The following is a 24263-nucleotide window of genomic DNA, read 5'->3' as shown; positions in this document are numbered from 1 at the left end:
ATTCTCATACTGTAATTCGCAATTAATAACAATGACATTTATGACATTTTTTTTTTTTTTTTAATGTTTTTAGGGCATTTCTAACGTTTTGGGGATAGAGACAATAGAGATTGACAGGAAGGATGGGTGAGAGAGAGAGATGGGGGGTGACATGCAGGATATGACGAGGGCCGGAATCAAACCAGGGTCTGCGCCTTAGCGTGCTACGCCACTTACGCACCCCATAACAGTGACATTTTCAATGCTATAATACACTGATGACATACCTATCCATTCTGAATTTAATCCGTTCCATAAGACCATATTCTGATACTGTAATTCACAACAAATAACAGTGACATCAGTGCTGTATACTGAACAGTATATGTAATAACCTATTAATACCATATCTCTCTTTCTCTCCGTTTTGTAGACCTAACATGATGACCACGGGGAGCAAAGAGTACACCGCGGTCCCCACAGCTGTCCTGAGCCCCTCTGATGACACCAACGCGGAGTTGACGGTAACCGAGGTTTACAAGCACAAGAAGCGCCGCTACGTCCGCAAAGACGGCAACTGCAACGTCCTGTTCCGCCACGTGCCCGAGGAGTGGCTCCTCTACGTGACGGACATCTTCACCACCCTGGTGGAGACACGGTGGCGGGTGATGTTCCTCACCTTCGCCCTCTCCTACATCCTGTCCTGGCTCTTCTTCGGGATCCTCTACTGGGTCATCGCCCTGGCCAACGGGGACATCAAGGACCTCACCAACGACCCCTGCGTGTACGAGGTGCGCAGCTTCACCGCGGCGTTCCTCTTCTCACTGGAGACCCAGACCACCATCGGCTACGGCTTCAGGGGGATGTCGGAGAACTGCATGGAGGCCATCATCTTGGTGACCATACAGGACGTCATCAGCTGCTTCATCGACACCTTCGTCATCGGGGTCGCAGTGGCCAAGATGGCGTCCGCCCGGAAGCGGGCACAGAACATAGGCTTCAGCAACTCCGCCGTGGTCAACCTCCGCGACGGCCGGCTGTGCCTCTCCTGGCGCATCGGCGACTTCCGCCGGCACCACATGGTGGAGGGCACGGCGCGCGCTCAGATCGTCCGCGCCACCATGCACGCCACGGGGAAGGTCGACGTGACCTACAGGGACCTGGCGATCAAGCAGAGCGACATCATCCTGGCCACGCCCACCACCATCTTCCACCGCATCGAGCTCGGCAGCCCGCTGTACCGGATGAGTCTGGAGGACCTGCGGAAGGACGACTTTGAGGTGGTGGTGTCCTTCACCTACACGGACGACTCCACGGGCATCCTGCACCAGACGCGCACCTCCTACACGCCGGAGGAGGTCCTCTGGGGCCAGGTGTTCCAGGAGATGCTGAGCTCCAACAGGCGATATTACAAAGTGGATTACACCATGTTCCACCACACCGCCAAGGTCCTGGTGCCAGAGAGCAGCTCTGAGGAGTACGAACGCAAGTTGAAGTTACGGTCTGCAGTCAGGCACTCTCCACGACCCTCACCACGGTCGTCCCCGAGGCAGAAGCGGAAGCTCAAACCTCCCACGGTGACTGTGGAACTTGTGAACGGCAACCCCCCTGAATCTGAGTTAGCTATTGTTGCCATGCCAACAGCTCATGGGAACCAGCTACACCAGGATAGCTTGAGTCCCCCAAATGACATTACAGAGGCCAGTTTATAGGTGTCCCACTGCACTAGCAAGAAATGACATAACATTTTCAATGTAACTGGACTTTCAGAAACGTATATATATATATACTGTATATATATATATGCTCATGGACATTTCCTTCACAGACCCCTAAAACCCCTATCCTGAAGGATTTTGACCACACTTACCGTACAATAGACTTTACCATTTTCATATTGCATGTGTGTATTAGTTTCTCTTTTAGATATGGTCTTTCGCTCTACTAATATATTTGGCATTGAAATAGAGGAAAGTGTGTGGTTTTCCGTTTTTCAAACTGGAATATGGACAAAATGTACTTAGGAATATTCAGAACAAATGTGGAAACTGGATCAGCATTCATATAGGTGGCTTTTCACCTCCTTCTCTTTACGAGTACTGTTACAATACAAACAATACTTATACGAACAATATTATTTATCTGTTTTTAAAAATGGATTTAATAGATTTAAAATTCTGCTGCTCCTAGAGAATATTAAAATCAAAAGATATAGAGTAAATTAATATATAAATAGATTCTTAAATTACTGAATATTTTAATAGAAATATTATACGACAAGAGGGTGGGTCTTGGGGTGTGGGAAAGATTTGTATTCAATTTTGTCTTTTTAAAAAATGTGTGAAAAAGTTTCTGTATGTTTAGGAAAACTTTAGTAAAACAACCACTTGCCAACACATTACATAAATGTTGAGTAAAGTGGAATTATGTTCAGCACTCTGCGTGTTTCCCTTTCCTGTTTTAAAACATTGTGTTTTCCAGCCATGAGTGTATCGTAGAGGATACGTATGTTGTGTCAATACACTGATCAATAAAATGATTCCTCTATTCCCATCATCACTTATTGCACTAGTGATGATTCAAGAGATTTGTTGTTGTATTTTTTATATTTTCATGCATACTGTGTTATTATTACCATGGTATTGTAATCACTTGGGTCAATAGCCGTAAGTCAGACAAGACATTGTAGTGCCGAGAGACGGGAGTCGGAGGCGGCGTGTCGAATGTCACAGCTAAACGTTTATTAACAGACATGAACAAGACGCGACCACACACTTAAGCAGTAACTATATAACTGATGTAACAACTTGAGTACCACCCAGTTCCGTGGGTGAATTATGTTAACCCACCACACAAGTGTTTCAGTATGTCTTTTATTAAACTGCGGTTCCTTCCGCTCACGCCCACATACAACATCCGGGTCGTACATGTAACATTATCAGGTCACCCCTAGGTGTCCCTGTAACACAGGCTACTAACATATGCCTATATGTAACATCTCCTTTCCTTTAGCTGTTTGCAAATTACATGCTTGCATCTCCGTCTGCAATTCCATTGACAATAACAATCCCAAACATTAACAATAGCATTACAACATTGCATTATTTCCCTTTTTTTTCCCCAAAGTCATAAGTCCAGTCGTTGTGGCGGCCGTGACAGGCGACCACTCCGTGAGTAGACACCCTGGCCTGCCGTGGCAGGACCCCCCGGCGTCGCCGGTGCCCTTGGTGTACGAGGATGTACCTCGCCGCCTGTCTCCCCCCGACTTGAGACAATCCGTGTCTCGGCTGAGGCAGTCTCCCCAGCGACCTGGGTCTGGTCAGGACTGCTCCGCTCAGGCCGTAGAATGTCTGTCTGTTGCGCTTGAGCTGAGCGCTCTGCAACACGCAGATCCACTCGGTTGCATCTGTACAGTGTGCCGTCCACATCCACCACGAACGAGCGGGGAGCGACTCTCTGGAGGCACTGGCCTCGTCGCCACCGCCCTGTGCGATCACCTGGCAGAGGCCTCATCCTAATGTGATCTCCAACATCCAGCTCTGGAAGGTCTCTGGCAGACGTGTCATAGAATGACTTGGCGACCCGCCGTTTCCACCGCAGCTTCTCTGCCACTCCGTCCACCACACGTGGTAGAAGCAGGCTGTCCGCGACGGGCAGTGAAGTTTTGAGCCTGCGTGCCATTAAGCGCTGGGCCGGGCTGCTGTCCAACCCCTCTGTGGGTGTGTTGCGCCAGTGAAGGATGGCCATCCACGCATCCGTGCCATCCAATTTCGCCCGCTTGCAGAGTGACTTGACAATCTTAACGGCCGACTCAGCCTTGCCGTTGGATCGAGGATGTCGGGGTGAGGATGTGACATGGGCAAACCCCCAGCTCGCTGCAAACTTCCTGAACCGTTCGCATGCAAACTGTGGGCCGTTGTCCGAGACCACCCTCTCTGGCTGCCCATAACGTGCAAACTGAGCTTTGCAGCGCGTGATGAGCGTGTCAGCAGACAGATCTGGCAGCTGGTCGATTTCCCAGAAATCCGAATACTGGTCCACAATGATGAGAAAGTCCTTGCCCGCATATGAGTAGACGTCCATACTCACTGCCTGCCACGGGCGCACCGGTATGTCATGCGACATCATCGGTTCCTTCTGCTGGACCCGTGCGTACTCATTGCATGCTGCACGGACGGGGTGTCAGACCCACGGCACGGGGGCGTGGCCCTGCTCAGAGTGTCGCTGACATACATCTCGGGGCCCGGCTTGTACACAACATCCAGATTGTAGCTTTGCAGCTGCAGCAACATGCCTTGTAGACGTTTCGGTGCGCTCAGGAGGGGCTTCTTGAATATTGTGATAAGCGGCTTGTGGTCTGTTTCTGCAGTGATAGCCTCCCTGCCATACAGGTACTGGTGGAATCTCTGGCAGGCAAAGACTATGCTCAAACACTCCTTCTCAATCTGAGCGTAGTTTTGCTCTGTCGGCGTTAGTGCCCTCGATGCAAAAGGCTGTCCCCCTTGTAACAAACAGCCCCCCAGCCCGGTCATGCTGGCGTCGCTCTGGACCGTGACAGGCTTTGTGATATCATAGTACTTGAGGACGGGCGTGCAGGTGACCATACGCTTCACTCCGCGCACTGCATCTTCGTGTTTGGGCAACCAGTGCCACATGACGTCCTTATCCAAGAGCCTGCGGAGCGGCTCACAGACCTCCGAGAGCTTTGGCAGAAACTTTGCAAGGTACGTCACGAACCCAATAAAGCGCTGCACTGCTTTCACGTCGGTGGGTGTCGGCATTTCCAGCACGGCCCGTGTCTTCTCTGGGTCGATTTTCAGTCCCTCCGAGGACAGAATGTGGCCGTGGAAGTGTACGGCTTTGAGTTTGAACTGTAGCTTGCGTTCACTCAGCCTGAGTCCCACTGCTCTGCATCGTTCCATGAGAGCACTCAAGTTTCTGTCATGGTCCAGTTCGGCCTCGGCATCCGTATCGCCACACCCGACCACCAGGATGTCATCCGCGATCGGTTCGATGCCGGCCAGGCCCGATAGCAGCTCGTGTTGCTTGCGCTGGTAGATCTCAGGCGCTACTGAGACTCCGAAAGGGAGCTTGAGCCATCTCATCCGACCCCACGGTGTCCAGAAGGTCGTCAGACGGCTGCTCGCGTCGTCAAGCTTGCACTGTAAAAAGGCATCACAAGCGTCTGCCAACGTGAAGAGGCGAGCCTTGGGCAACTTGTACAACACAACTTCCAGAGTAGGCATATGGTAGTGAGACCTCAGCAGCGCTCGGTTGAGAGGCTTTGGATCGATACAGATTCTTATTTTCTCTGCCTTTGCGACAGTCACCATGTTACTTATCCATGCTGTCGGCTCAGTCACCGGCTCAATGTTGCCGACCTTGACATGTTTGTCAAGTTCCTCCTTGACTCTCGCCTTCAGAGCCACTGGAACATTCCTCGGCGTGCACTGCACTGGCGTCACATCAGGATCCAGCTCGAAGTGTATCTCGCCCGGGACTGACTCGATTGGGTCATTGAAGACGTCATGATAGTCTCTCAGCAGCTGATCTTTGGTGAGGGGCACAGATTGGCTTGCATCAACTGTGTGGAGTTCATCTGGAACGGTGAAGGATACGAGGCCCAGACGTTCGCATGTGCCCCCCCCGAGAAGAGGCTTTTGCTCTGTGTTGACTATTTCAAATGTGAGGTTGTGCTTTTCTCCCCGGATGACACATTCAGTGTGGAATTTCCCCAGTGATGGCATGATTTCCCCAGAGTATAACTTTAACTTGGCTGCGCTCGGGCCTAGCGCCGCTCTGGGTGACAGCTTCTCTTTAAACTTGCGGCCCATGACATTGCAGGTGGAGCCTGTATCCAGCTGACACTGTTGCCTTTTCTCATTCAGGCATAGATTCACAAACCACTTGCGCCCCTGCTGGGCCTTTGCAGTATTGACACATTCAGTTACTAGAAACAGTCTATCATCAGTATCTGAGTCATCTTCTCTTTGCTCATCATTTTCAAGCACATTCACTTTTTTTATTTTGTCAGCCTTGCTGCCAGCCTGGCATACCTTGGCAAAGTGATTTGCTATGCCACATATCCGGCATGTCTTACCGTAGGCTGGGCACTGCTCCCTGCCCCGTTTGTGGCTGCCTCCACAGTATTTGCAGCTCCACTGTGGCTCTCTCTCCGCTGGCGCTGTTTTCCTTTGATGTGCGCGCCTCTCACTCTGCCTGTCCGCGGCATTCACATTGTCCGTCTGTGCTAGCGGGGCCATCACTCTCATGTGTCTCTCGGTTAGCTCAGCAAGCCGGCAGATTTCAGTCGCTGTGTGTAACGTCAACTCACGTTCGCGTAGCAGACGCCTCCTGGTGCCCTCACTCGCAACACCCAGCACGAGCCTGTCACGAACCAGCTCGTCCTTCAGCGCACGGTATTCGCATGACGATGCTCTCTCCTTAAGCCTTGTCAGGAAACTGTCTATTGGCTCATCAGCCTCTTGTTTGCAGCTTCCAAACATGTACCTCTCATAAATGACGTTTCTCGCCGGTTTGAAATAAACCCCCAAAGCGTCCATAATCGCTTTTGGGTCCTTCTGTAAGTCCTCTTTGGGGGCACAACTGAGGCCAAGCATGATCCACGGAAGTTTGTCCACCCAGTTGCCGTCTGTCAAACTCGCGTGTAGGGCCGCCTTCATTGAGCGGTGGTAGTCGCCACACGGTCGCCATCCGCCGTCTGGTTTCGGCACGATGTGTAGCGGTGAGGCCCATGGGCTGTCTGAGCGGCGGATGATACCAAGGCGCTCCATGTTGGCGAACTCAGACTTAGCGACTGCTAGCCTGTCGGGGTTGAGCCGCCGGGCCCTAGCGTAGATGGGGGCGCCCTTGGTCTCTATGTGGTGCTCCACCCCATGCTTGGTAGTGGTGGCGGAAAATGTGGGCTGTGTCAAGCAGGGGAACTCGCTGAGCAGGTGCTGATAGTTGTCACCCTCTGAGAGTGAGCTGGAGAGCCCGCCGTATGTCGCCTCACCGCGGACACATGCAAGTGAGGAGAATGTCAGTGCGTCCACCAGGCGGTTGTTCTTGACGTCCACGAGCAGTCCGTGAGCACATAGGAAATCTGCACCGAGGAGGGGGAAAGAGATGTCGGCCGTGACGAAGTCCCATGTAAACCGCTGACCCCCGAAACATAGGTCTACAGCTTTCGTGCCATAGGTGCGGATGGGGGTGTCGTTAGCGGACTTTAAATGTGGGCCATGACCTCCCCTGGCGGTGTCATCCACTGTCGCAGGCAGGACGCTCCTCTGAGCACCGGTGTCACAGAGGAATTTGCACCCGGAGAGAGTGTCTCTGATGAATAGTAGCTGGTTTGCTGTGCCCACGCTCATAGCCACTACAGAGCGCAGGCTTTTCCGTTTCGCGCCGAGCTGTAGTTGCAAGGGGAGCGGCACCTCTTCGCTTTCGCGCCAAAGCGTGAGTGGAAATAGCACATGCCTGGGCTAGTACGGCTATCGGTGGTAGGTGGGCCCTTGTTAGCTAGCCTGTCTCTGCCAGGGGGAGGGCTAGCACTTCAGGGGTAAAACGCTGGGTAGCTAGGAAGAAGCGGTCAGCCTCTTCTGCTAACTCACGGGGTTCCGTAATAGTCGTATTAGCGAGCGCTGTCTGTACATGTGCAGGCATGTGCCGAAGAAACAGTTCAATAAATAGAAAATGTGGTTCTTCCGTACCTAGTAGGTTCAGCATCATGTCCATGTGCTGGGAAGGCTTGCTGTCTCCCAGCCCCTGAATTGCGAACAGACGTCGGGCTCGTTCTGACCGTGATAGTTCGAAGGTCTTGAGGAGGAGAGCCTTAAACGCTGTATATTTATTCAGGGCAGGGGGAGCTGTAATGAAGCCCACCGTTCTGGCTGCAGTGGAGCTCCCCAGCGCCGAGACGACATGGTAGTAGCGTGCGGCGTCGTCTGCAATCCCACGGAGGGAGAACTGCGCCTCTGTCTGTGCGAACCATGCTGCCGCGGATGTCTCCCAAAACTCCGGCAATTTGAGAATAACGGCGTTATTTGCCATGTTCGGTTCAGTCTCGGATACTTCAACGGGACTGACGTCGGGGTCACCAATGTAGTGCCGAGAGACGGGAGTCGGAGGCGGCGTGTCGAATGTCACAGCTAAACGTTTATTAACAGACATGAACAAGACGCGACCACACACTTAAGCAGTAACTATATAACTGATGTAACAACTTGAGTACCACGCACTTAACCCTCCGTGCGGAACAATACTCCCAACTATTAGTTCCGTGGGTGAATTATGTTAACCCACCACAACATTACATTATCTTGTAATGGGACTTACCTGTACACATAAACAATAAATACAATGTACAGTGAGGTATTCAGGATAACCTGTAACCGCCTGTGCATGGTAGAGGTAATCAAGGACAAACTTATATATATATATACGTATATGCCATTTAGCTGATGCTTTTATCCAATGCGACTCCATTGCAGTGAGTACAGTATATATGGTCCTAGCGGGAATCAAACGCCCAATCTAAGCGTTGTTGGCGCCATGCTCTACCAACTGAGCCACAGAGGACCAATACAAACGTGTATTCTAGCTCATACCGTGGTGTGTGTTAACAACACCTGCAAGTCTAGCCTGCCTCCTCCAGTTAGCCGCTAGGCCGCACAGCAGCCCAATCACTGGCACTGTCTCTCCCCCGACGGCCTTTGATGGGAGCTGTTCCATGTCCAAGAACAAAGGCTCTGACTGACAACGTACCGTCACTTTGATGTGCGGTACAGCAGAGCCCTTTTTGCTTTGATTCCCAAGGACGTCTTATTACATTAAGGCACAATCATCTTTTTACTTCTGAGCGCTAACACAGTACAGTGAATCAATCAAACGTTCTGACGCTGCCCAGACTGACTAGAGCAGGGCGGAGCATATTAACGTACGTTAAAGAACAACAATACCGTTTCAGTAGCATGTGACACCACTGGCGTTGATAACCGTCTGACACATGTTCAACAACTTTACTGGTCGCCGTGCACTGTAGAACAAGGCACCAAAAGGGAGGAGGAGGGGCGTGTGTGTGTGTGGGGGGGGGGGGGGGGAGGGGAGGAGAGGGTTAGGAAGGTTAACAAGACCATGAAAAGGCTCCGTTTATCCATCTAGGTCAGGGGAGGCTGGTGGAGGTAGAAATCAGAAGACGGGCTCAATGTAATGAAGACGCAGGTTTATAGTTCCCTCCTGGAACTGCTGCTAACTTCTACTTCCTGGTAGAGCGTCACATGATGCAGGGCTGCGTGTGAGGGCCAATCAAACACCAATTTCAGCCTCCAGCTCTCCACCTTGTGGTCCGGAACAGCACTGACCAAACCTCTCCTGGTGGTTTAAATTGGGCATGAAAGGGAAACATAGAGCAGTGTGCGCAGACAGCCAGCTCACACACACACACACACACACACACACACACACACACACACACACACACACAGATAGATAGATATACACACACACACACACACACACACACAGAGATAGATAGATACACACACACACACACACACACACACACACAGCTCACACTCACACACGCAGCACACTGGGGCTAAATATACGTGCTGCTATTTATAGAACAGGAGCACCAGAATAAAACACAAATAAGCAGTCGAAAGGCGTGCAGGAAAAGAGGTCAGACACAGGCCACTACGTATCATTAGTAAGCATTGGACCGGCATCATGGAACCTCCTGAAACAGCTGCTGAGCATGACTAACCTGAATGTAAACCTTTGATGCAATCAGACAACCTTTAGCAACCTGAGAGTGGAGGGAGTTTGTCATGCGATGACATTGGAGTTTTGGAATGCCCTTCGGAACACGTGTGAATACTATCGTAGAAGATATCAGCGAAATAGATAAATACATGTAGAAATATGAGAAATATTGTCTTGAAAGCTGCAGGGGGGGTAAATATAGCTGCAGTCATAGCAGGTGCACATGCGTTTCCTTCCCCCAAAACTATTTGTGGATGCACAGAGGAAACTATTGTGGGAGAGGTGCATTTACGTACAACAGCCATGCTGAAAGTTATCCCGATATAATGTACTTCAAGGACAGTAGCAGTGTTGATTATGATGCAGGTGCAGGTTCTATCAGTAGCAGTGTTGATTATGATGATGGAGATGATAGTGCAGGTTCTATCGCTCACAAATAGCAGTCTGTGAAGGCGGAGGTCCCTGTGTGACTCTGAGGAGGTGCATGGACGTACACACTCCTGACATTCTTTGTGTAGTTGAGAGCCTCATCCAATCAGATCACTTGGAACTAGGACAGTAATACATAAATATGATGACATGTCTAGAATCAAGAAAATTCTACCATAATGCACACACATCATCTTTCTGACAAACAGTTGCCATAGAAATAATAAGCTAGCATCTGACTGAAGACTACACGTTGATTTCAGACCACGGGTCATGTAGCCTGGCTATACCAAATGTCTCCACCTCTTGAAAAATACAATAAAATCACAGATTATATCTATAAAACAAAAGGCTATTTAAAAAGGGAGGAAAATGAAACCAATGGGGACCAGACCAAAACGACACACAAAAAAAGAGTAACTAACTAGGTAGACGCACGAAGATCCTTTTCAAAAGGACTCAAATTCTCACACTTATAGTCACTTCCATGAACTTCACTCCCGATCTCATAAAGAGCAGTTCAGCAGCTGTCTCTAGCAGCGCGTTTTCCTCTCTGGAGCCCGATTGGCTGGGTGGAGACGCGAAGGCGGGGCAGGCCGGTATACGCTATTTAAATTGCTTTGGGGAACTATCTGCTAAGCACATTATCAAGACCATTTTAGTGACATGAGGGAGTTTCAGTTCTCGCAGTCATAACAGAAGGCTCTACATCTTTTAAATACATACGATAACAACAAGTCGGAAAGTGTGGATAACAGAGGAAATACATTCTGGGATATTATATTTCAACAAACCGATTCCGACCGGTCTACAAATGAGCAACAGGTAATGATTACTGTACACTTTTTTGGATCTTAGAAGCGGTCCGTATCCGGCGTTCAAAAGGGGAACTAGATGGCTTTGCATGTCATAGAATACTTCTGAGATCGATTACGCAATTATTAGTCAATTTAGCATTGTAGGTGCATCAGTTGTTTTCTCTAGGCTTACAGTATTTGACATGAGAACTGGAACACCGCGCCACTTGAAGTGCGCAAACGTGCATGGATGCGCTGTTGAGATACAGGTGCGGCATTGAACATCAAAGATACTGTGACTGGTTAGCTTGCAGATCATCTATGCATAAATCAAGATTTCAAATCAGAAGGTCGTATATGTGAAAGTCAAGTTATAAGATGTGCCGTCACGCCGTCAGTTCCATGCAATTTCACGTCAAACAATATAGCCTATAGCATAGACTAATTATATCCAAAAAGTTACGGTCATGGAATGATGGAATCACATTTAATTATCACTTTCTGTGTAAAGTCAAAGATAAATGATCAAATGCATTTGCTTGTAAATCAAAAGGGATGAAAGCGCATGAGAGATTGCATCAGAAAGTCGATTCCCACTTTCAACCCCGCACCTGTTCACATTTGTCGCTGGCATTTGCTGCATTCTGAATTCCATTTAAAGTATGTCTATACGTTTCTCTTTGAGCCATAGGCTAGTCGTAGTCGTGTTGTAGACATCATTCCATCCTAATTTGGTAAAAGAGACATAAAGTAGCGTTTTTAATGTCTGCTCTAGCATTTCCTCTTCCTCACAACACCAAGTACGCATTGTGCATGACAGCTGTCAGTGCATTCTGTTTTACGCACTTAACATTGATCTTTTATTTTACCTAATTTTAATGTCAACAAAACCTGTTTGCACTGTCTATCTCTCAGATCATGCCCATACCAGGACTAACCTATGATTCAATAAAAGAGCATTCAGGGGGATTACATTTTCCACAGAACATAATTATGTCTCTAATCAAATAGGGCTATAGATCTGTAGATCTATAGATCTTACAAATGCAGCATAAATTATGCAATCATGTTCAATCAGTTGTCCTCTTAGCCGCAAAAGCAAAAATAAACAAAGAAGGAAACATTGCCTATATCAATTTCTATCACACAGAAAGTACAACATGAAAGATTAGCTTTGGTGGGACAATGGTCTCTGTAAACCAGTCATCCTGATTTATATTGACTGAGGAGAGGTTAACATAAAGACGGACTTTTGATGCCTAATTACTAATTACAGTCAATAACGCCCCCAAACAGAATGAAAAAATAGTCCCACTGTCGGGTGACATAAGTAGCTCTTGACTTCACTTACTCTAAACGTGTCATCTGCAGTTCAGATTTAAACAAGAGAATCTTTTGAGAGATAAAATGGCGAGTTGATCAGCAAATACTTTATAAACACGTCTTCCAATTTAGATCTGAAGCCTGATGACGTATGAGCGCACATTAGCAAGCATTAGAGCAATGTTCGCAAAGACTGACTGCAGCAGTCATCTCATAAAAAATTTAGTGGAGTGGAAGGAACACTAAATTGTATTTTAGATGCGTTAACACTGAAAGGAGCAATACAAACAGATATCTGTACCCTGTACCCACTCCCATCATCCCTTTACAACATCACTGATGTCTCAAATCTCTCAAAACACTTCAATGAACGCCGTGCATTTGTAGAGAAAGAGGATACAAATCACACACAGAGTTCACAGCGGTCGGTTGCCAGGACACATGCAGATCAGACACACAGGGCTTTAATGAGGAGTGCTTTAGTTGGGCCAGAGGATCCTCCTGGGACGGCCGTTATGAGAGCAGGTCGGGTCCCGGAGGACCTCGCTGAGAGTCAACAAGCCGCGCTGCTCTCAAGTGCACCCGGAGAGAAAGCCTGGCAGTGCTGTTTTATGTTCTATTTATTTAGTCTTCACTCAAAGTCAAGTTATCAGTTGTCTGACTTGTCTACTCGAGCATGGATATGATCAAGTTTGAGTTGAAGGGAATAACTGATATTTATGGAACAGTGACGCCCAATAATTATGATCTAAAACACAGAATAAGCTTTAGAAAGTGTCCCTGGTGAGATGAAAATAAAGAACTCATTTGGTGGTAGTGTACAGTCAAGCACAACATTTTCCATATTTCTGAGGTTGTTGATAGCAAGGTGTGTGAACATAGGCATTACTAATGCACCAGTGAGCCGTATGACAAGCTGACAAACAGCACAGTGTGACTTTGCTGTAAGCAACACCATCTTCACAACATCTTCGAGCGTGCAAGACTGTGCGTACATGGAAGGTTTAATTATAATTCTTGCCATAGTACTATTTCTGCTTCTTAGTTGCAATGTGCTGTTGTTCTGCAGGTAAAAAATAAATAAAAATGAATGAATAAATGACTACAGTATGAATTACTGATTATGATTGATTTATATACTATAAAAAGTGAAAGTGTTTAATTTAATGTAACAGTAGTGCAGGAGCTGAACAAAGTCCAAACGAATGGGCCATGGGATCCCATAGAAACACCGTAACCCACAATCTAACAAGAAATTATCTTGTCGACACGCTGCAGCCAACAAAAACAAGTGTGCTTTGTGAATGACCATCGGAGGGACCTCGCTCCAATTACTCTGTGACCTTCTGGAAAAGCCAGAATTTAGGGTTAAATTGCACTGTTATTTTGTCATAACTGAATGAAACATAGTTGGCACTGGTTCACATGCTTTCTTCTTACCCTTGGGTATTCGGTATTTGATTCGTTTCTCAGGCTGGACACACTACAGGGTAATGAAGAGATCAGTCAGAGACAGTCGGTGCTATTTCATGAGTTTACTTTGCGATAAAGACATGGGTATCTTGCTTTTATCATGATTCATAAATGGGTTCACCTCAGTCCACACAAAATGTTTTGCTGCATCTACTTCATCATCTCCTGGTTTTATTTAGGGGTGATGATGATGATGATGATGATGATTCGTAAACACATAAACAATGTGTGATCTAAACAAACAACAAGTCTTTACCTGGCATGTACAGTAATGGTTTCTTCTGCTGCATGGTTTGATGATTCTATGCTACACCGACTCATTTTCCAATAAACCAAACTCAGAGTACAGCAAGTCTAACACATGTTTCCTCTCTGTCTCTTTCCCCCTTCTAGCACATCTCATTGATGAAGTCCTGCCATCCGATGAGAGAGGACTGACCATCTCACCCTCAGCTCTGCAGACCTCTCCTTGGTTGCAGTTAAGCTAGAGGTCACCGAGGACGAGAGAGACGAGAGAGACAGAGAGCGAGAGAGAGAGAAACCGAGAGAGAGAGAGAGAGTGAGAGAGAGAGAGAGAGAGAACCACACGAGGCGACTCCTCCTGTCCGCCTCATTCCAAACCACCCATTTCCTGCTTGACTTGGTCCCCGTTAGCGTTTCGAAACTGTTTCTCCAACGCTTTTTCCAAAAACTCAGACTGTTTTCCAAAGCAGAAGCAGCAGCACAGCCCTCCCAGCCAGAGGTGATGGGAACAGTGCGGACCAACCGCTACAGCATCGTGTCATCAGAGGAGGAGGGTATGAAGCTGGCCACCATGGCGGTGCCCAACGGCTACGGGAACGGCAAGGGCAAGGTGCACACGCGGCACCAGCCCCAGAGCCGCTTTGTGAAGAAGGACGGCCACTGCAATGTGCAGTTCATCAACGTCAGCGAGAAGGGCCAGCGCTACCTGGCCGACATCTTCACCACCTGCGTGGACATCCGCTGGCGGTGGATGTTCGTGATTTTCTGCCTGGCGTTCCTCTTGTCCTGGCTGTTCTTTGGCTGTGTCTTCTGGCTGGTGGCCATCTTCCACGGGGACCTGGAGAATGACGCGCAGAAGTGCGTCTCCAACGTGAGCAGCTTCACCGCTGCCTTCCTCTTCTCCATCGAGACCCAGACCACCATCGGCTACGGCTACCGGTACGTGACGGACGAGTGTCCGGTGGCGGTCTTCATGGTGGTGTTCCAGAGCATCGTGGGCTGCATCATCGATGCCTTCATCATTGGTGCTGTGATGGCCAAGATGGCCAAGCCCAAGAAGAGGAACGAGACGCTGGTCTTCAGCCACAACGCTACGGTAGCCATGAGGGACAACAAGCTGTGTCTGATGTGGCGCGTGGGGAACCTCCGCAAGAGCCACCTGGTGGAGGCCCACGTTCGGGCTCAGCTCCTCAAGTCTCGCACCACGGCCGAGGGGGAGTTCATCCCTCTGGACCAGATGGACATCGACGTGGGCTTCGACAGCGGGGTCGACCGCATCTTCCTGGTGTCCCCCATCACCATCGTCCACGAGATCGACGAGGACAGTCCCTTCTACGACATGAGCAAGCAAGAGCTGGAGACCTCAGAGTTTGAGATCGTGGTCATTCTAGAAGGGATGGTCGAGGCGACCGCCATGACCACGCAATGCCGAAGCTCTTACCTGGCCGGCGAAATCCTCTGGGGCCAGCGCTTCGAGCCTGTGCTCTTCGAGGAGAAGAACTACTACAAGGTGGACTACTCTCGCTTTCATAAGACTTACGAGGTGCCGAGCACCCCACTCTGTAGCGCCAGGGACCTCGCAGAGAAAAAATACATCCTGTCCAACTCCAACTCCTTCTGCTACGAGAACGAGGTGGCGCTCGCAAACAAGGAAGAGACGGACGAGGGGAACGGAGGCAGCGTGGGCCCTGACGGGGGCCCCGACAGCACCCAGACAGACAATGTATCAGACTCGGAGCACCACCAAGCCACTGTGCCTCTGGAGCCCAGGCCGCTGAGACGAGAATCTGAAATATGACATTTATGTGCAAGTGCAGACCTCACATTCTGAAAGATTCTGAAATCACCTCTTGATCTAAAAGGCACATTGAGCTGATCTGGGCCTTGGGTAGAGGACTGGGTCAAGCCAACGGTACTGCTGTGGGAATGGGGTGACTGGTGGGGGAGGGAGGGGTGACCGGTGGGGGAGGGGGGTGACTGGTGGGGGAGAGGGGACGACGACTTTGTACGTCAAAGAGTTCTTAAAGAAAATGTAATGTAAACGTGACAAAAACACAGCACTATGAAGCACGTGCGTAGAGGAAGAGAGGAAGGCTCTTGTAAAAAAGTTCCCACATGACATGAAATGTATGGAACATGCATCTGGTTAATGTATGGGATGGGGGAGGTTACGATGACTTGAAAATAGCAGGCATGTCTCTCTCTGTTTATCTGTCCAGCAAATTAAGAACAAGATGAGTTATTACATTTTTTATTTCGAAAATCTGCGTTTTTTAATTCTTTTTTCAATGCTGCTATGTGCAAAATCTATTATTTTGATGCAGAGAAACTAAGGGGAAACGTGCAAAGATGCCCAGTAGAGTACTAAGAGACATTTGGAATTTTGCTCATTCATAATGAAAACCAAAGACATTTGTTATTTTGCTAATTTGCACATTTGCTGGTCCCTGAGCAAAAGTGCTCTAAAGTCCTTTTAAAGTTATTGAATGTTTATCCAAACAATTTAGCTTCCATTCAGCCCTATAAGAAACACGTTTCACTGACTGAGATTGGATTTTCACCAATTTGCCAATGAATACAAATGATTTTGCCTTAGAGCCTGTTGAACTTACATCAGGCAGGTCATGCATCAAATGTCTAAATGAAAAAGAAAAAGAACTAGACTGTAAATGCTATGCTGTTTGAAAGATTGTGCTGAACAAATAGGCTATTCCTATAAGAAAAACAAAACTCAATAGCATTCAATAACCATTCATAATCAGATACATTTCTAAAGATGCTCGTTTTCAAAGAGTGACGACAATAGATATTTCATTATGCTCTTCTTCCACACATTTCTGAAGTAGATAAATTAACTGCCACAGGCCACTGTTAATGAGCTGGTCTCATAGAGGACAGAGGCAGCTAGGTGTGCTACATTAAAGGACAGGGCAAACAGGAGAGGGTAGAACAGCCACAAAGACAATGAAGGATACCCTATGGGCTACCCTGCAAACTCTCACACTCTTCTCTTTTCCTGGACTTTCAATCTTTCAGACCATTTTGAATCAAGATGGCAGACTGTACAGAGCTGGTGAAATTGATGGAAACATGCCTGTTGATGTGACGGACTTGAGCAGGGTAGTATTATCAGTACCAGAGAGAAGCAGAACTAGACGCGGAGGACAAACGAGCATTTGAATGTTCTTAAAAGTGCTGCTATGTTGTCGCATTTTGTAGGGGTTGATAACACAAGCCAAAGAGTATTATTATCTTACTTATTATGTGTTTCTTTTGTTTTTTTGTTTTTTTTTAACATGAATTTGTTAAACTGGTAGAAAATAGATCTTTTTTTGAAGTGGCCCGCCTGTAATTGAACTTTTCATGTGAAAGCCGAGAAGGCTTTATCTTTTCTTTTTTTTTCTTTTTTAAAGATCAGAAGTCAAATACAGTGTTACAACAGGTTACTTTAAGTAAAACAACAAAACATCTGTTTATTTTAGGTATAGAATGCTTGTCACGGATGACACATCTGTTAATGAATCTCCTCAATAACAAAAATCTATGTCAAGTTAAGTCCACACATGGCTTTTATAAAAGAGCATCTTTTCTCCAAGGCTCTTTAAATAAGGAGACATTAAAACGTCAGACATCCATCAGCCTTTTCACACCCTGTCCACACCTTTGCTGTACATGCATGTACTGTATACCTATATTCAGAGTAAGACGCCTTGTTATCAATATTTTTTTTTCTTTTTTAATTTTTCACCTTTTTTAAGGTGTTGTTTTACTGGGGAAGCTTGGATTGGAAAACATGGTTTACAGATAAACGTACTGCAACCCTGGCATATTAAAGTGTGTTGCAAAACTGTAGAGTTTGCAGACGGCAAATCTATCTCCTGTTTCTCTTTATTTTTTGACGACTGGCGGCCTTCAGGCTACATTGTTCCCTTATATGTAAATAATCCTCTCCCCGTTGCAGTCATTTTGTATCGAGAGTCTTCCAATTGTACTGCAAAACAATGGAATGTACAGATTTTTATATTAATAATATTATTATTATTGTTATTATTATTGTACATGCTATTATATTGTTCTTTTTTCAATAAAACCTCAATGAATGATCAAATGAAGTTGTGCTCATTGCCGTTGTCATGCTGATTTGGCACTGTATACTGAAATAGGTACTGTATACATATATATTTACAAAGAGAACCAGACAAGAAGCCAGACCCTTTCTCATTATAAACTACATATCTCTTATGAAAAACATGTATTTTTGGTCTCAATGAGACTAACCTGGAAGAATACAGATTACATAAACCAAAACCTCTTTATTTAGGGAAGGCAAGGTTTCCATCTCCCAATAGAGACACTCTGAATACTCATCATTAGATCAGAGCATCCTGTGATGTTTGAAAAGGACCCCAGTCACCATCATTCACTTAGAAAGATATTCTATTATTCTACAGTGGTGAGTGTTTTTTTTTCTTCACCAAACTAAAAGGCTGATTTCTAAAACTACAACAATTACCTTCCTGTCTCTTTCAAAATAGGCTCATTCAGTCTGAGTTTGGCCAGATAAAGATATACACAGCACAGACTCCATTCACCTGCTTTTCCTCTCTCAGTATTAACAGTGAAAAGGACGTTGAACCTGTGGTTGGCTGTTCGTGAATATCCCTCTCTCTCTTTTAATAGACATGACGGAGAGACAGCTCCAATGAATGGTCCTCTGTGGCTCAGTTGGTAGATAATGGCACTAGCGACGCTTAGGTTGTGGGTTTGATTCCTGCTGGGACCAATCTATACTGAAAAAATGCATGCACTCACTGCAATGTAAGTCGACCTTTTGGATAAAAGCGTCAGCTAAATGGCATGTACGTATGAATGAATGAATGATGAATGAATGAATGGTCTTTATTGTCATTGCTATAGTACAGGTACCAAACAACGAAATTTAGGAGGGGTGGCTCCCCTGGTGTTAGGAAAGAAAAAAAACTAAAATAAAAACTAAAAAAAAAACTGAAAAAAAACAAACAAAAAAACACAAGAAGGGAAGGAGCTGGTTTACATAAATAAAGGCTATGTACACTATCCACTATACTATACTGTACAGATAGACGACTAGGGTTGTCATATTGCACATAGTGTTATGTATATGAATAAACGATGCTTACGGGAGGCAGACAAAGTTATAATAATGGATAGATGTATGTATGCTGAGATCACACTGTGCCTCTGTGATCGCGGCGATATGGAAAAAGAAAGCTGGCAGAGCCTGGGGGAGTAGCTGCAGGCGGGGATGTTATGAAGGGACCCTGCGTCAGAGACCTTCCACAGCGGTGGCTGGGCCACTGAGACAAAGCAGCACCCCTCTCCTCTCTCCTGCGTCTTCCCACAAGGCCACGGGATTAGCACCCCTTTCTGGTCTCCAGGTGCTCTGTCACAGACGCAGACAGACATAGACACAGACACATAGATGCATGCACACACACACACACACACACACCTAGACACAAAGATACATACACACATGCACGCACGCACACACACATGCACGCACGCACGCACGCACGCACGCACGCACACACACACACACACACACACACACACACACACACACACACACCTTATCTTATCTATCATCTTTTCTTACATCCTCTTTCACTCTATCTATCATAACGCCTGTCCCACTACCGTTCCACAATTAATCTATTAATCATCCCTCATCGTTTATCTCACTCAGTTCCAACTCATTTACGTCTTAGATCCTCAGACCACAAGAACCTTTTTTTATTTTTTTTTATGTTACCATAAAAAATAAATAACCTTCACTTTGACACATTTTAACATTGTTTCATGTAATTCCCCTGTCATCTTGTCATCGTGATAAAGAACAGCATTGGGGAGGAAATGGAAATAACTTTTTTTACAGCAGGGATGGCGGTAAGTCGGTTCTTTCCCTCCAACACTCCACCCTGCCATTGCCGTCTAAGAGGGGACAGATAGATGGTGGAGAATAACTGGACTTAGATTGAGCTCCATGGAAAATTCCTACGTTTATACTGGTAGGGAAGATTGACACTAATGTCAACTTCTGGAGTCTGGACTCTTCTGGAGTCAGAGCTGCGGATGTGTGTGTGTGTGTGTGTGTGTGTGTGTGTGTGTGTGTGTGTGTGTGTGTGTGTGTGTGTGTGTGTGTGTGCGTGTGCGCGAGTGTGTGTGTGCGTGCGTGCGTGTCTGTATGTACAGTATGTGTCTGTGTGTGTGCGTGCATACGTGCATCTGTGTGTGTGTGTGTGCGTGCGTGTCTGTATGTACAGTATGTGTCTGTGTGTGTGCGTGCATACGTGCATCTGTGTGTGTGTGTGTGTGCGTGCATTCTACTGTATTCTTCCAACAAAGTAGAAATCTGGTTGACTTTGATCAAGCTGGCAGGAGAATAGAGATGAAACGACCGAGAGAGCAGTTTTACTTCCTTGCTACTGTGGGAATCTTTCTCTAAACTCACTTTTTCAAAGAAATGACTCATAACGGTTTGTGGTTGGATTAACAGACTCATAACAGTTTGTGATTGGATTAACAGACTCATAACAGTTTGTGATTGGATTAACAGACTCATAACAGTTTCTGATTGGATTAACAAACTCATAACAGTTTGTGATTGGATTAACAAACTCATAACAGTTTGTGATTGGATTAACAGACTCATAACAGTTTGTGATTGGATTAACAGACTCATAACAGTTTGTGATTGGATTAACAGACTCATAACAGTTTGTGATTGGATTAACAAACTCATAACAGTTTGTGATTGGATTAAGGGAGCATTGTAGAAGGGGCACAATTATGCTAAGCAGGTCGCATGGGGGGGGTCGAAACATTTATTTAACCTTCTTACACCTGTAATCGTAAATATTACAATATTTCCCATATTCATGGCTGGAAGAATCGTGTAATATGATTTCAGACACCCCTAAAGTGGACCATACCATTTCTTAACCTAACCGTGCAGCAAAGAGGTGAGTTAGAAAGGAAACTGCACTTAAAGATGTATGGCATCATACCAGATATTTAGATAAATAGTTCTTTCAGAAACTGATTGGATGCACAACAATCATATCCTGCTGTTCCCAACTAATTATGCTAGGACTTTTAATAAAGTGTTGGCTACTGATAGTAAGGAAAGTATTACACCGTCACGGTTGTCTTCATGCGTCCTGCCTGCTTGCATTGTACTTTAGTGAATACAAGCGATTCTGATTCTGATGTGTGTCTTGACAACATAACAATATCAACATCTTTCTGGAGGACAAAGGAATAAAACCTACTGTGTTCCATTTACGCCCTGGAGAAAAAGTTGACCCCCCCCCCCAATTGTCATTCATTGTATAATTCTCACTCTGCTTGAGAGTATTTTAGAATAACACATATGTACGTTCAGGGTTCGAGTTATAAGCTGAACTCTGTGGGGGTCTCCAAAATAACAGTGCGAAATGTTCTCATGCACGCGCGAATCATGCCCACACAGCGATGGGACTTACACGTTTTAATTAGCTATAGGCAGTAGCGGATTAAGGTGGTCAGTGGCCCTAGGCTACTCCTTTGTGTGAGGACCCCCCGCCCCCATACACAAGCCTCCCCCTCCCCAAAATATACAACTCACGAGCACCCTGCACACACACACCACTCATAATGCTTTACCATAAAACACTTAAACACTTTAATAACACAATAACACAACAGTGTTAATAATGCAAAGAATAAAAAAAAGGTTCAGTGCATTCAGTTCTGTCTCTATTGCTCTCCTCTCCTGTTGTCTCTCTGTTACTGTCCTGTTGTCTGTCTCTCTGTTGCTGTCCTGTTGTCTGTCTCTCTGTTGCTGTCCTGTTGTCCGTCTCTCTGTTGCTCCCCTCAGCTCTAAATGAAAGAAATGAATTAGCTAATTAGTTGGCATGTAAACATATAGTTAGGGTTGGGTACAGTTTGGGTTTTATTCGATACCGGTGACAAATCGATACTTTAAAAACGGTACCGGTACAGAAACATCATCCTCATCCTCAAATCCCAACATATCCTGACGCTACAGCTGCAGGCTACTCATTTCACCACATCAACAGCCCCACATGAAACAACAGCTATAAAAGCGATAGTCACACATGTATCTCGGCCAATAATTTTGTTATTTTTGCTATACAGAAGGAGCGAAAAATACATTAGGTTAGTACACTAGGTTAGTAAAAAGTAAAAGCCACCTTACCTTTACGGAGACAAGATAGACCAAAGTGGTCTGTTTTCAGTAGGCTGAGTGGTCTGTTTTCAGTAGGCTGAGTGGTCTGTTTTCAGTAGGCTGAGTGGTCTGTTTTCAGTAGGCTGAGTGGTCTGTTTTCAGTAGGCTGAGTGGTCTGTTTTCAGTAGGCTGAGTGGTCTGTTTTCAGTAGGCTGAGTGGTCTGTTTTCAGTAGGTAGCAGAGTCCTCAGTAGTAGCAGCAGTAGTAGTAACAGTAGTAGCAGCAGGGCTAACGTTAGGTGTCATAGCAGGTTTCTTTGATAAAAACCCGACATTTTCTAGGCTTGATGACCCGGTCGGCAGCAGTGGCCTTTTTTTGGGCGGCATGGTAGCTACTGTATGTATATACTCCTGTATAGCTAATGAATGAATGTTTGCTTCTCAATAATAGGCTAGGTGCACGATCTCACTACTTCCTGAAAGGCAACTGGTGTCTCACTCTATTGGTTTAATTGATTAATCAGCTGTGCACTGTGTGTTCCAACGGTTTACCGCACAGCTGATTAATCAACCTTTTGCTGTTGCACAATATTCTACTGCGCCCCATGGTGTCTTGGTGGTGAAGTGCAGGCAGTCAAAGGCATACTGTCATTCACAGGAGATTAATGGTTCTTTTGAAAAACGTGTTTATTTTACAATATTTATAATATAAATTAAATAATATTCATTACATTGACATTTTGATCAAATAATAGTTGTGGTAATGTATTATTAGCGACCCCCACAGATTTTTGATTTTACTGCCTTCATGGGAGCTCAGAGAGCCTCAGACCATCTCTATGGGAGCTCAGCTCCCATTGGCTCCCACATAACTCGAACCCTGTGTACGTTATACCAATCCAAACACCAACATGTCTCGAAACCAAGCTAATCGAGGTTTAACTCACCAACTGCCAAACAATTCTGGAACACTCACCACCTAAAAGTGCAGAATGTTTTATGTGGTGTTTACCAACAACGCTTTGATTGGCTACAAAATGACGCATAATTATGTATGGGGGGCTGTGAATAAAGTCACCCCCCTAGCACTAGAAAGTTGACCATCCGGACGACTTCATTCATCCTCTGCACTGAATGTGTTAAATAAAGTCTGTCTAGACCAGAGAGGGAGGCACCACTTTGGTCCTATCCAGGGGGGGGAGGGGGGGGGGGGGAGGGGGGGGAAAGTCACACTATGTGGGACATTGGTGGGAAAGCAAGGAGCCAGGAGTCAGCCTTTTTCCGGTCACACCATCTAATATTCCATTTATTTATTGAATTATTAATTTTAAAGTTGTGACCAGGAAAGGCACATTGAGGCTACTTCCTGTCCGAAGGGGAGAATAGTAAGGCATTGTTAAGCTCCTTGCGGCTAGGTGAGCTTCTGTTTCACTACGGTGCCCTTCCCCCCCTCCGCTAGTGTTTATGAAAACAATAAAGTTGTATATGGGCGGAACAAACATCCGAAAGTCAGTGTAAGCCCACTGTACCCTTGAATAACCTTGAACAAAAAAACTCCAAGGACACTCAGTATCCTTGTACATTGTATTAAGTCTATGCTAATACGTTATATGTGTCACACCGGACACGATCAGGCTTCAGAGAAAGACACGTGAATCTTTGAACAACAATGCACCGTTGAGCTACAAGGAGTTTAGCAGCAAAAAACTAAACAAAACAATCCTGCCTCCTCGAACTACAAGCAGGTCCGGAACACCGGAACATCCTTCTGGGAGCGCGGCCTTCTGGGAGTGTGTTGTGATCCCCCCCCCCCCCCCCCCCCCCCCGTGTGTTGTGTCTTTCTGCAGAGTAAAATCTTCCTGCTTCACACGGACAGACAGACAGACCTCTCAGGGGCCTCACACACAGCGGGGCCTGGCCCGGGCCGGACCGTGCTGGTTCTGATGTTGTCTTTTCACATTGTCCTTTTCAAACGCTGTGGGGTGGAATGCGTAACCTAGTCTGGCTCAGCTCGGTTCAGCTCAGTTCAATCCCTCAAGGCAA

At 46.4% G+C, this 24263-nt stretch overlaps 2 protein-coding genes across 2 annotated transcripts; both read left to right on the top strand.

Moving 5' to 3' along the window:
- Positions 1-419: 419 nt before the first annotated feature.
- kcnj16a (potassium inwardly rectifying channel subfamily J member 16a) lies at positions 420-1691 on the top strand (the record flags this gene model as incomplete). Its single annotated transcript, XM_080542483.1, has 1 exon — positions 420-1691. One exon carries the CDS (start codon positions 420-422, stop codon positions 1689-1691), a length of 1272 nt encoding a protein of 423 aa, XP_080398609.1.
- Positions 1692-14430: 12739 nt separating this feature from the next.
- Positions 14431-15807, top strand: kcnj2a (potassium inwardly rectifying channel subfamily J member 2a; the record flags this gene model as incomplete). The annotated part of the gene is made up of 1 exon (XM_080542164.1): positions 14431-15807. Exon 1 carries the CDS (start codon positions 14512-14514, stop codon positions 15805-15807), a length of 1296 nt encoding a protein of 431 aa, XP_080398290.1. The 5' UTR covers positions 14431-14511.
- Positions 15808-24263: the final 8456 nt, after the last annotated feature.

Source organism: Nansenia antarctica (genome assembly GCF_963989245.1).
Source record: "Nansenia antarctica genome assembly, chromosome: 11".
NCBI classification, from domain to species: Eukaryota; Metazoa; Chordata; class Actinopteri; order Argentiniformes; family Microstomatidae; genus Nansenia; species Nansenia antarctica.
Note: the sequence above shows the minus strand (reverse complement) of the source record. Positions and strands in the feature narration are given on the sequence as shown.